The sequence below is a fragment of the Leucoraja erinacea genome, chromosome 38 (assembly GCF_028641065.1).
Source record: "Leucoraja erinacea ecotype New England chromosome 38, Leri_hhj_1, whole genome shotgun sequence".
Lineage (NCBI taxonomy): Eukaryota > Metazoa > Chordata > Chondrichthyes > Rajiformes > Rajidae > Leucoraja > Leucoraja erinaceus.
In genome coordinates, this window is record NC_073414.1 from 10,909,678 (window position 1) to 10,925,086 (window position 15,409).

Genomic DNA, 15,409 nt, shown 5'->3' on the forward strand with positions numbered 1-15,409 from the left:
ACCAAGACACACACCAACACAATTCACATAAACATCCATCACAGTGAGTCTCCTCCTCACTGTAATGGAAGGCAAAGTCTTGTCTCTCCCCTACTCTCCATTCCTCTCCCGAAGTCGAGGTCAAAGGCCCCGGCGGGCGCTAGCAAGTCCGCGGCCACTCAAAGCCGCGCCGGGCAATGTAAGGCCCTGCCCCGGGTCCCGATGTTGGAGCCCCCAGCGGGCGCTAGCAAGTTCGCGGCAATTTACAGCCGCGCCGGGCGTTGTAAGGCCCCGCTCCAGGTCACTCTCAACACCGCAATTCGAGCGGGAGAAGTCGCCGCTGCCGGTGCCCCGCAAAGCGGTCTCCCAGCAGGGACCCGCGAGCTCCTGGTGTCACCATCCACCGGAGTCGGGTCTCAGCAGCACGCCGCCGCAGCTCTCCACGCTCCGAAGCTGGCTAGCTCCACGGAGGTAGCTCCGCAGCTCCACAACGCCACAGGCTCCGTGACTTGAGCCTCCAGGTCGTTCCGGTTGGAGGCCGCTCCATGGTGCTAGGCCCCAACAGGGAAAAGGTCGGGTCTCCATGCAGGGAAGAGATTTAAAAGTTTCCCCCACCCACCCCCCACCCCCCACACATACACATTTAAAAACCCGCTACAAACTAAACCCTCAACGGGACAAAAAAATAAAAAATACACAGCCAGACTGCAGAGAACCATTCCTCCACCCACCTGGCCAATTGATCCAGATCCTGCTGCAATCTTTCACAACCATCTTCACTATCTGCAAAACCATCCAGTTTTGTATCATCAGCCAGCCTGCTAATCTTGCCCTGTATGTTCTCATCCAAATCATTGATGTAGATGACAAACAGTAACGCGCCCAGCATCGAACCCTGATGCACACCACTAGTCACAGTCCTCCAGTCCGAGAAACCTCTTCCTCAAGATCTCCGGGCAAGATCTTCCCTTCACAAAACCTTGCTGACTTCGGCCTATTTGATTGTGAACTTCCAAGTACTGCGTATCTTCATCCTTTATAATTGACTCTAAAATTTTACCAACCACTAAAGTCAGGCTAACCGGCCTATAGTTCTTCTGCTTTGCTCCCTTCTTGTACAGCGGGGTGATATTCGTAAATTTCCGATCTTCAGGAAACACTCCTAACTCTAGTGATTCTTGAAACATCACAACTAGTGCCTTCACAATTTCTGAGGCCGCCTCCTTCAGAACCCTGGGGTGCTGTCCATCTGGTCCAATGTCCACTCTTGCCCCTTTTTTACTCTATATATCCGTAGACACTCTGCTATCCTCTTTTATATTATTGGCTAGCTTACATTCTTACTTCATCTTTTCTCACCATATTGTGCTTTTAGTTACCTTTTGTTGCTTTTAAAAACATCCCAATCCTCTGGCTTCCCATTAATCTGCAATGTTATATGCCTTCTCTTTTGCTTTTATGTTGTCCTTGACCTCCTTTGTTAGCCATGGTCGTCTTATTCTTCCCCTAGAATCTTTCTTCCTCTTTGGAATAAAATGATCCTGCGCCTTCTGAATTATCTGCAGAAATTCCTGCCATTGCTGCTCTACCATCATTCCTACTATAGCCCCTTTCCAGTCAATCTTCGCCAGCTCCTCCCTTATGCCTCGGTATTCCCCTTTGCTCATCTGTAATACCAACACATCCGATTACTTGCAGCAGCACAACAGATATGTAACCATTGTACACAGTGGTCAACATAAAAACAACAAAAAGCAGTTCAAGATATAAAAACAAACAATATAGTGCAAAAACAAAAGCGATGTCCCCTAGTCCTTCATGCAATCAAGGCAGTTTTTAGTTTGGAGTTCATAATGTTCTGATTGTTGTTGGGAAGAAACTGCTCCAGAACCTGGATGTTACAGTTTTCATGCTCCTATATATTCTTCCCGATGGCAGGAATTAAATGAGACAGTGGCCAGGGTAGTGTGGGTCTTGGATGATGCTGGTTGCCTTGTTGAGGCAGGCTTTTCCTGTACATCCCTTCCATGTAGGGAAGACCAGTCCCGTGATGGACTGGGCAGTGTTCACCACTTTTTGCAATCTTCTTTGTTCCTGGGCATTCAACCAGTCAATATGCCGTTCAGCTGCAGCAGTTCAAATATTCGTCAACATACCGAATCTCCTCAATCGTTTAGGGAAGTAGAGATGTTGATGGACATTCTTCATGATTGCATCAATATGCTCGGTCCAGATAGATATTCAAAGCCTTTTGGCCTTTTTGATAGCTCATTGAGGCACACACTTGGACTTGTTGTACAAATGTGTGCTGCCAGACTTGAATGCCCATGATCTGGTCTTCATGAGTTTGCGGACCTCCTTGTTCATCCAAGGCTTCTGGTTTGGAAACACTCGGATGGTTTTCATGGCGGCAGCAACTGTGGCGTATTTGTTCAGGTCCATTACCAAGTTCTTGAATTTCACCCATTCTACCGACTCCAAGCAATCCTGGATTGTTCCTCTGGCCTCTGGTCCAATTTCCCAAAGTGAGGGCATGGGATTGAGCGATAGGCATCTCGGATGGTGGAATAGATCGAGGCTGTTTGATCCTCTGGTGCTGCGGGGCACATGTTGGTGGCAGTTTGGGAGTGATTTCTTTAGGCTGGCTTTATTGAAGTCCCCGGCGACGAAAGACGTTGGGGTTTGCCGTCTGGTGTTTGTTGACCACGGCATTCAGCTCCTCCATAGCTAGATGAACATCTGCCTGGGGTGGGATGTAGACCACGGTCAATAAGATGGAGGTGAATTCTCTCGGGAGGTATAAGGAGCAGCATTCACCACCAGATATTCCAGGTGTGGAGAGGAGGAGTTTGACAGAATTGCTACACCTATGCAATAAACCTAAGAGTTTATCATGAGGTTGACGCCAGCGCCTCTCTCTTTCCCAATTGCCTCCATTCTTTCCATGCTATGAATGGAGAAACCTTTGAGCTAGAGGGCATTCCTTCTCAGAGGAGTGTTCATATTTTGTTAGGGACATTGTTCAGGATTCATTATTTGATTTTTTTGAAAATATGTCCTGTAAGCAATCCACTGATTCTCCTTTCATTCAAATATGCATCACAAATGTTTTTGACATAACGATTAGTAACTGTGCTTTAGGTGAAAAGAGTCAAATTCATTACATGATTCAGAATTAAGTTTGATTTAAAAGAGTTATAGAGTCAGCCTGCCTCTTCTATGTACTGAGGTAAAGATGCGTATAGTGTTCCTGTGGAGGATTCTGGTTGGATTTTCCATTCCAGGTAACCAGAACAAGGTTTCATAATGTAAAGCTAGTTTAGGTGATCTTGGATATATATATCCACCTTTACCCTTTAACCTCCTTAGGAATTGGCCTGATTTCGAAGAAGCAATCCATTTTATATTTTTTTCTGTTTTCCTGGAAAACTTTAACTGAGATCGAGCTACCCAATCCTGTCAGACAATTGTGCAAATAGAATACTAAATTGTAATGTTAAAAATAAAACAAATGGCAGTATCAGTGGGCTTATAGGTCCTAATTGTTGCTTTCTAGGAGCATCACATAATGCAATATATGCCTATGCCTAGATAGTAATCGTAACAAAATACATCCAAATAGTTCAACTTTGTGACACTATAATGTTTTGTCGACCCCAGAGGTCTTGGAGTAAAACGCAGTTTCTGAAAAAGTTGCAATAAAATGGGTAACCGAATGATAAGGAGCATTGCATTCCCCCGATGTTAGCCATCTTTCTTCTCCTGTTAAGTCTTTTACAGTACAAAAGGATCATTCACATAAGCCATGTTGGTTTAAATATAAATGTCAAGGGACTAAACTGAGGTTATATAATACTATCATTTGCAGTAAGTAACATATAACATAAAGTGCAGTATATAAAGTCTTAAAAAGCGTCTTATATAAAAGGTCAATGTCAATATATATATATGTAATACCCAAATGGGAGAGTAAAACATGTTTATTGGCTCACCATTCTGAAAAATTGTGTCATTAGACCAAATATTTACAACAGACACAATAAAGGACCCCATCAAGATGAGACGAGAAACATGCATATCTGTAACCAACAATGATGATCACGAGTAGGAAAAGGATAGAGGCATGGATGGTTCCTGCTCTTCACTCTTCCAGGGTTAAGGACGAACCCGAGGAACAGGCAGAAGCCGAGGATGAGACTATGTATGCCAGAGCAGATATATGAGAGGGTATCCATGGTATCCCAGTAGGAATATTGGTTTATGGGAGTTGGAGGAGTGACCACGCTTATATGATAAGCAATTACATTTCGGTCCTTCAAAGCTTTAATGCGTCAACAGGTCTTAGTGTTATATGCAGTTTCTGGAAAAGACGCAACAAAATGGGTAAACAAATGATAAGGAGCATATGAAAACAATATTTTCTATGGCTGCAGGGATTATCCATTGGAAGACTCTACATAAGACCAATTTAAGGTAGTGCTAAACCACCTAGAGACTGCTTGTCACTGCAGAGGTCAAGCAAGCTGCAGCTGGAAATGTATTTGCAATCGTCACACCTAGAGCATTGCCAGTCTGGCTTGATAATGGTCTGCAAGTAAATTTGTCAAAGGAGGTAGACACAAGGAACTGCAATTGCTGGTTTACAAAAAATAATACAAAGTGCTGGAGTAATGGGTTAGGCAGTATCTCTGCTGAACATGGATAGGCCACGCTTTGGCGACCAGAATAAGATTTCATAATGTATGGGTAGTTTCATTTATTATTTTCACCTTTACAGAGGTACAATGAAAAGCTTTTGTTGTGTGTTATCTAGTCAAAGAAAAGACTATACATGATTACAATCAAGCCATATCCCATGTATAGATAAATTATACAACATTTAGTGCAAAATGAAGTCTAATTCAAGATAGGTCACAAAATGTGCCTGTCCATTTTCTCCTAACTCACTGAGTTACTCAGCACATTGTGTCTTTTGAAAGGAGGTGTCTTGCTTGTCTAATCGTTTCAGGAGCATTATAATTTGTAAACATGACAATTAATTTTGCAGCATGCATCTGGGTTTAGATGCTTCTTAAAACTGAGATCTCTGGATTCTGATCAAGAGGATCATTAAACTTGATTTGTGAGGTTGTGAGCTGAATGGCTTTTTTTATATGTAAGCCCCAACAAATGGTATCTCTGCTCAGTGTAACTGCCACGCTCAAGTGTGAGATCACAGTGCACAGAGCAGTGGTAATGATTCCATAGTACGCATTATCAAATCTATTAATATGCTTCTAATCACCAAGAACTGGAGTAGCTGTGACAGGACTACCAGAAATTGTTCCCCACATTGAGGACATTTTTCCCTATCAGTTTTGATATTTGACATGATCTTATAAGGCATGACTTAATGCTGATGTAAGAGGGTTCAGTAAGGTTAGAGATACTCAGACCTCTACACACTTTCCATTGATATTGAGGTTCCACTGATAATCAAATGGGGTGAAACTGTGAAATAGTAGATGCCTGAATTCAGTAGACAGTGTGTTCTCTAATACAGTTAGTTTGAAAGGAAGTAACAGATATGAGAAACAAAGTATGGTAATATTTTGATGGAGTGAATAACCAGTGAATATCGATCACTTCTATCACAGAACTGGGTTTTAATTTATGGGCTTTCAGTAGAAAACAATTGGAGATACCTCTTTTAAATCGTATAACTCTTTTGTTGGTGCCTGAGTCTGTTGATTAAAGCACATGAGAGGAAATCCCAGGGCACCAGTCCTAATGTTAGACTAGGAGTCATTAATTGAAGTTGTTGTTGACCACCATCAAACTGTGACCACCATCAAGACCAGATTTGATCACCAAGGACAAGATGCTGTATGAGCCTGCTGTGTAGGCCCAGTGATCCAGGTAGTATATTGGGAAATATTCTTTGATATTCTGATTTGATTGAACTTCGTCCAACCATTGTTGATGAATATCAAGTGCTTCTCGTATATTTTTTATTACATCACCCAGAATTTTTTCTTTCAAGGTGGACTTGCATGTTTGCTTTGAGACACACAATACAGATTGACCAATAAGATTATTCCAAGATTCATCTCCCTTATAAATTTTAAAAAGTGGGTGATTTTCCATTGTCTATCAGCCTCGGGAATCAGATGTGACCAGACGGCATTAACTAGATTTAACATTTTACTGGTTAACATTGGCAACACTTGTTATAATGATTTGTTGTTGGTCTTAATTATGCTCTGTGTATTTTTTTAGATTGGCATGGTTGATAACTAATCACTATTGTTCGTCAGCGTTTCTTCACCAAACATGGGCGAATTAAATCGAGAAGTTTCTTTGACTAAAATCAGTGTTGATACATGGAGTCCACAGTTTAGTGTACAAATTGTTTTCATCAATGTACAGGAATATATCAATGATTCTGATGAGGGAATGGATTGGATCCTGATTTAGTTGCTTTAGTATCAACCGTCCCACTGTGGTTTGGATGCTGTTGTAGGTCATCATCGTACTTGCATTACATATTTTTAAACATCTCTTTGAGTGTACCCTTTCTAGAGTCTTAAGCATAAATCAAGATTTTAAGCTGTATCTTTATAAAATATTCACAAGAAACACTGAATAGAGAGAGAGAGAGAGAGAGGGAGAGAGAGAGATTATTACTGTATCAACCACTAATTCAAAGACTGATTTACTGCCTTTGTCTCTTTTTCTAAATGTGTTTAGCTGTATATGATCCAGATTTCAGGCGGTGGTTTTCCCCTTCCTGACCAAGGAGGAGATCCTTCCAGCTAACATAACTCTGAAACAGTTATATTATAAAAATTGAAGCATGTTTAATTATGAGAAATAATTCCTAAAAAGATAATAAATTAAAAAAGATTTTAAAAATACATACATTTTTTAGAATACTACAAAACATACCAATGAGTCGCCGACACGTAAATTGTCCGTGGATGACGGAGGCTGGGGAATGCATTATGTGTCCTTAATTTATTTCATCTAAATCTTCTCTCCTACTCCTAAAACTCTTCTAATTTTTATATTGTTTTTCTACCACCTGGCCTCGTCCACCCTTATATGTGAGATTTAAATTAACCAGACTAAGTGGTTGTAAATTAGTATGCCTTTACTATATATATTATCACCACACAGATTATGCATGCTACACATTCCTTATGTAGTCCGGTCCAGATCTTCATCCCTACTCTGGTCCCATCGGTCCTATAGCCAGTGCGTTACTCTCTCTCTTTAGATTTGATGCATACCAGTGCAGGGATGAAAGCATGTCATGTTCCCTCCACTTATACTGCAAAAAGACTATGAGTTCTAACCTCTATATGTGGGTCTGATCATTCAACATGGTGTTAGAAGTGGGATGCTCGTCTTGTCATACCCCCCGACTCTCCCTCACTCTCCCCCTCTCCCTCCACCACCGGCTCCTCCCGCCACCGCTGCCCGGCCTCGTCCGCCATTATCCCCGCACTGCGCCACAAACGTGCTCAGGCTGAAGACAGCTCCCTTATCATGATGGTCTCCTATGTTCCTTCTTCCTATTTGGAGGACCTGGTAGCCCAAACTGCTGCTGACGATACCTTATGATTGCTCTCCTCCGTCATTAAGCACGGGTGGCCAGACAAGCAATACAGATTACCACTCACAATCCTGCCCGTCTGTGGCGTTTGTGATGAACTAGTACTACAAGAGGACATTTTCATAAAGGGCCACAAAGCTGTAATTCCTGCCTCCTTACACAGCAAGTACTTTGATGCGGTCCATGCGGGGCAACCAGGCGCTGAGGCAATTGTCCTGCGAGCGAAAAGTATGTTTTTATGGCTTGGCATGGCTGATTATATTCAGGAGAAAGTAAAGTCCTGTGCAGTGTGCAACAGTTTGACACCACATCAACAAAAGCAGCTATTTCTCTCACACCGGGTTCCTGACCTCCCATGGCCAATATTGGCAACTGATATTTTTGAGTGACATGGCAAACAATACCTGGTTCTAGTCGACTCGTATTCCGGATGGTTTGAAATTGATCTGCTCAGTAGCCCCACCTCTGTAGCGGTAGTCCAGAAGCTGGAACGCCATTTCTCTGTTCACGTGTCTGCATCAGCTACTGCCTGACAATGGCAGTCAATTTACCAGCCAGTACTTCAAAAACTTTGCTGCACGCTGGGGTTTTCGTCATATCACCAGCCGCCCCGAATACCCGGTCAAATGGGCTGGCAGAACATGCCGTCAGGAGTGCCAAACAAGTGATGGAATGATCCCACAGAGCAGGAGCAGACGTGTACCTAGACATGCTCAACCTGCGCAACATCTCTCGCGACCCGATATTGGGTTCACCTGCCCAGCGACTGATGTCAAGGCAAACCAGAGCCACACTGCCTGTGGCGAAACAGGCACTAGTACCGCATGTGATCTCACCATCCGAAATCCAGTCCAAGCTATAAGAAAAGCGCAACGTTCAAAAAGGATGGTATGACAAGACGAGCAGACCACTTCCACCACTAGCCAAGGGACAGGTGGTCCATCTACAAACCGAAAAGGGTCACGACCGCCTTGGTGTAATTTCTGGAACATGCTTTCGAACCACGTTCATATTTGGTCATTGCCGATGGCGGCACCTACAGACGTAATAGACAGCACATCCTGCCTGTGAATGAACCAGCACCACCTCCGTATTATCCTGACCGCACAGGTATGCTTCCATCCACATCCAGCGGCATCGGCCCGACCAGACCACCACTGCCATCCGCTCCTGATCTAGTCGTTTCGCCCATGGCCACGCTGCCTCGACCCCAGCCAAAGTCTCCAGTTTCATCGACGGGGATACTGTTTCAATCTCCTGCACCTATTCTGCCACCAATCGTGTCGCCGGTGATGGGAGAAAATGCAGGACTGTACCGTACGCGTGCAGGTCACATCTGCAAGCTCACCCTAAAGTACATTTGAACTTCCATCCAGCTTACTTACATATACCATATGTAATCATTAGTACCTACATTTTGCATGCAATTATCATATCTATTTTATTAGGAATTAATTCTTTAAGAGGAAGGATGTAGATTAGTTTGTCTTTAGTATATATATATATCACCACACAGATTATGCATGTTACACATTCCTTATGTAGTCTGGTCCAGATGTTCATCCCTACCCTGGGCACATCGGTCCTATAGCCGGTGCGTCACTCTCTCTCTTTAGATTTGATGCAGACCACGGGGATGAAAGCATGTCGTGTTCCCTCCGCTTGTACTGCAGTAAAGACTGAGTTCTAACCTCTATGTGTGGGTCTGATCATTCAACAGTGGTTGGCATAATTTGGTCGGTGTAGATTAAGTAGATGTAAGCCTATCCTTTCTTTTATGAATACCACACTCATAAGGTTACTGTGTATGTTATGGTTCCTTTTCTCCCATCAGTCTTTGGTATAGGATGATTCTATTCTTAATGACATAATGGGTCAGTAATATCTCTCATGATACTAAGGGGAAAAAACATGCACTTATGTTAATCCACATTAAGTCTGTGAACCTAGGTCAGCTTCAGCTGCTGGCTAAAAGCCTTTTGACCCCAAATCAGCATCAGCTGCTGTGTTAAAAGCTTTTGTGTTACTAAACTGAGATTAGCAAAAGGCCTTTTCAGCCTGGGTTGTGAATATCTATCACACTGTCAGATCTGTGGCACAGTGGGGTAGACAGGGATAAAGTGATAGGACACCCATTAACAAGAGAGACAGACAGGAGATTGAAAGCAAATGGGATTCTAGGATGGCATGTTGCCTCCCTGGTGTCAGAGTCCAGCAGAACACAGTTTGGCTGTAGAACATTCTCCAAGGGTGGGGATGAGCAGCTAGATATCGTTGTGTACGTTGCTACAAGTTACATAGGTAGGAAAAAGAATGAGGTTCTGCAGAGTGAAAACAGAGTTAGGCAAAGAGATTAATAATAATAATAATAATATATTTTATTGTCATTGAACATAGGTACAATGAGATTTGGAATGCAACTTCCATCCAATGTCATAACTTAAACAAGTAAAATTTAGATACCCAGAGAAACATGATTTACAAAAAAAACAGTAAAAAAGTATAAAATGCCAATAGGTCTGTGCCGGGTCGATGTGCGACGTGATTATCCGAGGGAGACAGTTCATGGGGGTGGGGGCACTCAGCAGGGCCGGTTCAGAGCAGCTATAGCTCTGGGGATGAAGCTGTTCCTGAGTCTGGAGGTGCGGGCGAAGAAGGCCTTGTAACGTCTGCTGGAAGGTAGGAGTTCGAACAGACTATTACAAGGGTGTGAGGTGCTTTGTGAACTTGTGAATGCTGACGGCCTTCCTGAGGCACCATGTCTAGTAGATGCCCTCCAAGGCTGGTAGCTATGTCCCAATTATCTTCTGCGCTTTGTGGACAACGCACTGAAGAGCTCTCCTCTCCGCCTCCGTACAGCTGAGATACCACACAGAGATGCCATATGTTCGTATGCTCTCTGTGGTGCAGCAGTAGAAGGTTGTCAGCAGCTGTTGGGGCAGACCAGTCTTTTTCAGTGTTCTCAGGAAGAACAGTCATTGCTGTGCCTTCTTGACCAGCGCAGCGATGTTACAAGATACAAGATACAAGATACATTTAATTGTCATCTGGACCCCTTGAGGTCCAAACGAAATGCCGTTTCTGCAGCCATACATTACAAACACATAGACCCAAGACACAACATAATTTACATAAACATCCATCACATCGCTGTGATGGAAGGCCAAATAACTTATCTCTCCACTGCACTCTCCCCCCCCCCCATGTCAGAGTCAAAGTCAAAGCCCCCGGCTGGCGATGGCGATTGTCCCGCGGCCATTAAAGCCACGCCGGGTGATGCAAGGTCGCACACCGGGTCTTGGTGTTAGAGCCCCCGGCGTGCGCTCGCAGAGTCCCGCGGCCATTCCAAGCCACGCGGGGCAGTGATGTAGGCCCCGCTCCAGGAGCTCTTCAACCCCGCAACTCGGGCGGGGGAAGTCGCCGTTGCGAGAGCCCTGAAAAGCGGTCTCCCTCCAGGGACCCGCGGGCTCCCGTTGCCGCCGTCCACAGTCCTGCCGTTGGAGCCTCCGACTCTCCGGTCGGGCCGCTGCAGCAGCAGCAGCAGCAGTGGACCATGTGAGGTCCTCCGAAATGTGTGTGCCCAGAAACCTAAAGCTGGACACTCTCCACACTGTCCCTGTTGATAGAGATTGGAGCGTATTCCCCATTATGTGTCCTTCTGAAGTTGATAACCAGCTCCTTGGTCTTAGAGGTGTTTAGGGACAAGATTGTTACATGAGCACCAGTTCGCCAGGTTATGCACCTCCGCTCTGTAGTTTGTTTCATTACCGTTGGTGATCAGCCCAATCACTGTTGTATCGCCTGCAAACTTCACGATGGTGTTGGTGTCGAATGCAGGAACACAGTCGTGTGTGAAGAGGGAGTAGAGCATGGGGCTCAGTACACGGCCCTGTGGTGTGCCGGTACTCAGGGTGATAGTGGAGGACAGGTGTGGGCCCAGTCTCACTGCCTGCAGTCGCTCCGTCAGGAAATTCAGGATCCAGTCGCATATCGGCGAACTGAGGCCTAGCTGGTGGAGTTTGGTGGTGCGCTTGGTGGGGATGACCGTGTTGAAGGCAGAGCTATAGTCTATGAAGAGCATCCTCACGTACGTGCCCTGTCTGTCCAGGTGAGGCAAGACAGTGTGAAGAGCCAGAGAGATGGCATCCTCTGTTGATCTATTTGCCCTGCATGCAAATTGATGTGTCCAGTGAGGCAGGATGCTGGATTTGATGTGTGAGAGGATCAGCCTTTCAAAACACTTCATGGGTATTGGAGTTGGTAACTTGACGGTAGTCGTTCAGGTTGGTGATATTTGACTTTTTTGGCACCGGCACTATGGTAGCCGTCTTCAGGGGAGAAATCTCTGGATTACTCCCGGTGCCAGTGAGGGGAGACATAGGAAGTTACAAGTGAGTGCATGGCTAAGGAATTGATGCAGGCAGAGGGATTCAGATTTTTGGACTATATGAATCTCTTCTGGGGCAGGTTGTACCTAAATTGGAGGGGGGCCGGTATCAGACATTTTACTGATTGGGAGACTATAAATTAGATTGGCAGGAAAACAAGATAGATTGCAGCAGTGAGGCTGATGAGAAGGTGGACATTAGTATATAAGTTAATAACAGCAAGTTCAGTAGACAGGTTAGGTAGGAGGATGATAGTGATCGAGTAAAGATGGTTGGATTAAATTGCATTTATTTCAATACTAGAGGCCTTGCAGTTAAACAGCAGAATAAACTCAGGGCAAGGATAGGTACGTGTGAATGGGACGCTATACCCATTCTGGAACCTTGGCCAAACAAGGACACGGCTGGCAGCTTAATGTTCCTGGGTACAGGTGCTACAGGAGAGATAGCAGAGGTGGGGGAATTGTTAGACTGATTAAGGAAAACATCATGGCTATAGCCCAAGATGACTTTACTGAAGGGTTGTCCAGTAAAGCTGTATGGGTAGAGTTGGGAGGGTCTTGACCTGAAACGCCACCTATTCCTTTCCTCTAAAGATGCTGCCTTACCCTCTGAAAAAGGGTCTCGACCCGAAACGTCACCCATTCCTTCTCTCCAGAGATGCTGCCTGACCCAACGAGTTACTCTAGCTTTTTGTGTCTACCTTCAGTTTGAACTAGCATCTGCAGGCCCTTCCTACACAGAGAAGTTGGGACTTTGTGTTATAGTGGTACAAGATGTTGGTGAGGCTGCACTTTGCGTAATGTGCTATTTATAGGCCATTCTGCTCTAGGAAAGGTGCTATAAAGCTGGAAAGGATACAGAGAAGATAACAAGGATGTTGCCAAGACTCAAGGGCCTGAGCTATAATAAGATATTAGGCAGGCTAGGACTTTATTCCTTGGATCGTTGAAGGATGATGGTTATTTTATATACGTGTATAACATAATGAGGGGAAGAGATAGGATTAAAAAGCTAAGGGAATCAAGTACAAGAGGGCATAAGTTAAGGTGAGAAGGGAAAGATCTAATAGGAACCTGAGGGGTAACGTTTTCACATTGCAAATGGGGTGGGTATATGGTACGAGCTGCCAAGGGAAATAGTTGAGGCAGGTGCAAAAGCAATGTTTAAAGACATTTGTACAGTACATGGATAAGAAAGGTGTAGAGGCATGTGGGCCAAAAGCAGACAAATGGCACAAGCTTTATTTGGGCATCTTGGTCAGCATGAACAATTTGACTTGTAGGGCCTGTTTCTGTGCTGGATGACTCAATGACTCGAGTATTTTTGTAATCCAGATTTTGGGACAATAATCCAAAGAAATGAGATCAAATCCCAGTTGTGGAATTGAAATTCAGTGAATTAAATAAACTAGAATTTAATATAAAGGTAGTGATTTTATAGTAAATCTATGGAACCAACAGATGTAAAAATCCATCTGGTTCATTGATGTATTTCATGGAAGGAAACTTTTATCCTTATTGAGCCTAGCCTACATGCGCCACTCGACCAACATCCACAGTAATTGGTTGACCCTTCTGTTATCCATAATGGCCAAGCAAGTCATCCAGTTGCATCAAAAAGGATAAAATTGATCTGCTTGGCATCTGATTCTATTAATTTCCAAAGGAAATTGATACAACCAGTAATGGCAGCTTTTGAATCATTTCGAGTTAGCATTTGCAAACTCGAGAAGCTGTTGTCAATTTCAAAATATAATGATAGCACTCATCAAAGACATCAAAATCTGCATCATTGTATCAACATGATGTTGCATGTGAACAAGGTGTAATAGATAACTTAAAAGTAAACACATCATAATCGTCATTCACAGAGAAAGAACAATGTTCCTTCAATCCCAGCAGATTGTTAGTTGCACCTGATCCCAGCAGAAGAATTTTGTCCACCAAATGGGAAACAGAAACAGAATGCCCACACGGATCAACTATTGGTTTTAATTGAGGGTCTAGCAGCACAGTGGAGAATTGGAAGATGGCAGAACATTGATAAATACATGTTATATCAGTGTTTTTATGATATTTGTTGTGATCTGAACATTAAACGTATGGTGTGCATGTCATATTGTTTGTTGCTGTAATCTGTAAATGTTGTAGGTAACTGTTGCATTACTAAGTTTTCATTTTGATTCAAACTACAATGGTTTTATAAGTTGACTTTTATTAATGACCTCAGAGGAACGAGGATGCTTACTGATTTATTAAAATTGATTCTGCTCAGGAATGCGAGGTTCTACTCCACTGGATGTTGCAGCTGCTTCATGCATTGACAATAATGAACTTGCACTCGCTCTGCGGGAACCGGATATGGAAAAGGTAATAAAGGTGTAATGGAACCCATACATATTCAATCAATATCAGTCGCTAAACCTAAGTAGCAGTGAAGTTGTAAGAGGAAAGAAAAAATAATGCTCAGTCGAAGTATCCAGACCTGAAACATCGCCTGTCCATTTCCCCAAAGATGTTGCCCGACCTGCTGAGGTCCTCCAGCACTCATGTTTTGCTCAAGATTCCAACATCTGTAGTTCCTGTGTCCCCCAAAATAATGCTTTGTTCTACATTGTTCCACATAGGATTAAAGTACTATGTATTACAATTTGCAAGAAAAATCTTTTAGTTTGTGCAAGATTGGTACAGTGTTTTATGCAGATCCAGGTGTAAATTGCATTAAAAAATAAATGCAATAATGAACCAGGTGATATCACTTTTCACTGAGAGAAATTACTTTTCCCCCATAATAGTTTGTGGAATGAAGATGAAATTTTAGACCAAAAGATTAATACATGGCACTTTGCATGTAATTTGCCTTCCATTCTATTAATTTGGTGCTGTTTATCAAGAAGCTCCTGTGTTTTTTCTGTGATATTTGTTCTTTAAACATTCAGTGAAGGTCATAGTTTTGCACAGAAAAAAAAGTTGACTTATCACACATTTTCCATTTGTGGCTTTTGTTTTCTCAAAAATTCTAGTGTGATCATGTTTGGGGTAATGCCGATCTTTCTTTTACGCATGTACATAAGAAGAACAGAGCAGGAGTAGGTCACCTGGTCCAAACCTCATTCAATATGATAATGGCTGATCTACCCAAGACCTCAATTCATCTTGTGTGCCAAGTCTCTACAGCCTGACTCCCTTAATCTTACAAAAAATTATCTGCCACCATTTTAAATATTTCTCATGATCTAGCCTCTAAGATAGGACAGATTCACTGAGAAGAAATTTGATTGCATTCTTCAACTGTGGCCCCTGGTTCTGGACTCCCCCAACATCGGGAACATGTTTTCTGCCTCTAGCCTGTCCAAACCCATAATAATCTTATATGTTTCAAATAGATATCCTCTCATCCTCAGAAATTCCAGAGTATACAAGCCCAGCCGCTCCATTCTATC

At 43.4% G+C, this 15,409-nt stretch overlaps 1 protein-coding gene across 5 annotated transcripts in view; it reads left to right on the forward strand.

Annotated features, from left to right (window-relative positions):
• The window catches only part of LOC129714278 (ryanodine receptor 1-like), a 525,269-nt gene that overhangs the window by 255,901 nt on the left and 253,959 nt on the right, over window positions 1–15,409 (forward strand). For all 5 annotated transcript variants that reach the window (XM_055663830.1, XM_055663832.1, XM_055663834.1 and 2 more), the window contains exon 42: window positions 14,242–14,336. In XM_055663830.1, the coding sequence (XP_055519805.1) occupies window positions 14,242–14,336 (95 nt within the window). The remainder of the gene's footprint in view (window positions 1–14,241; window positions 14,337–15,409) is intronic.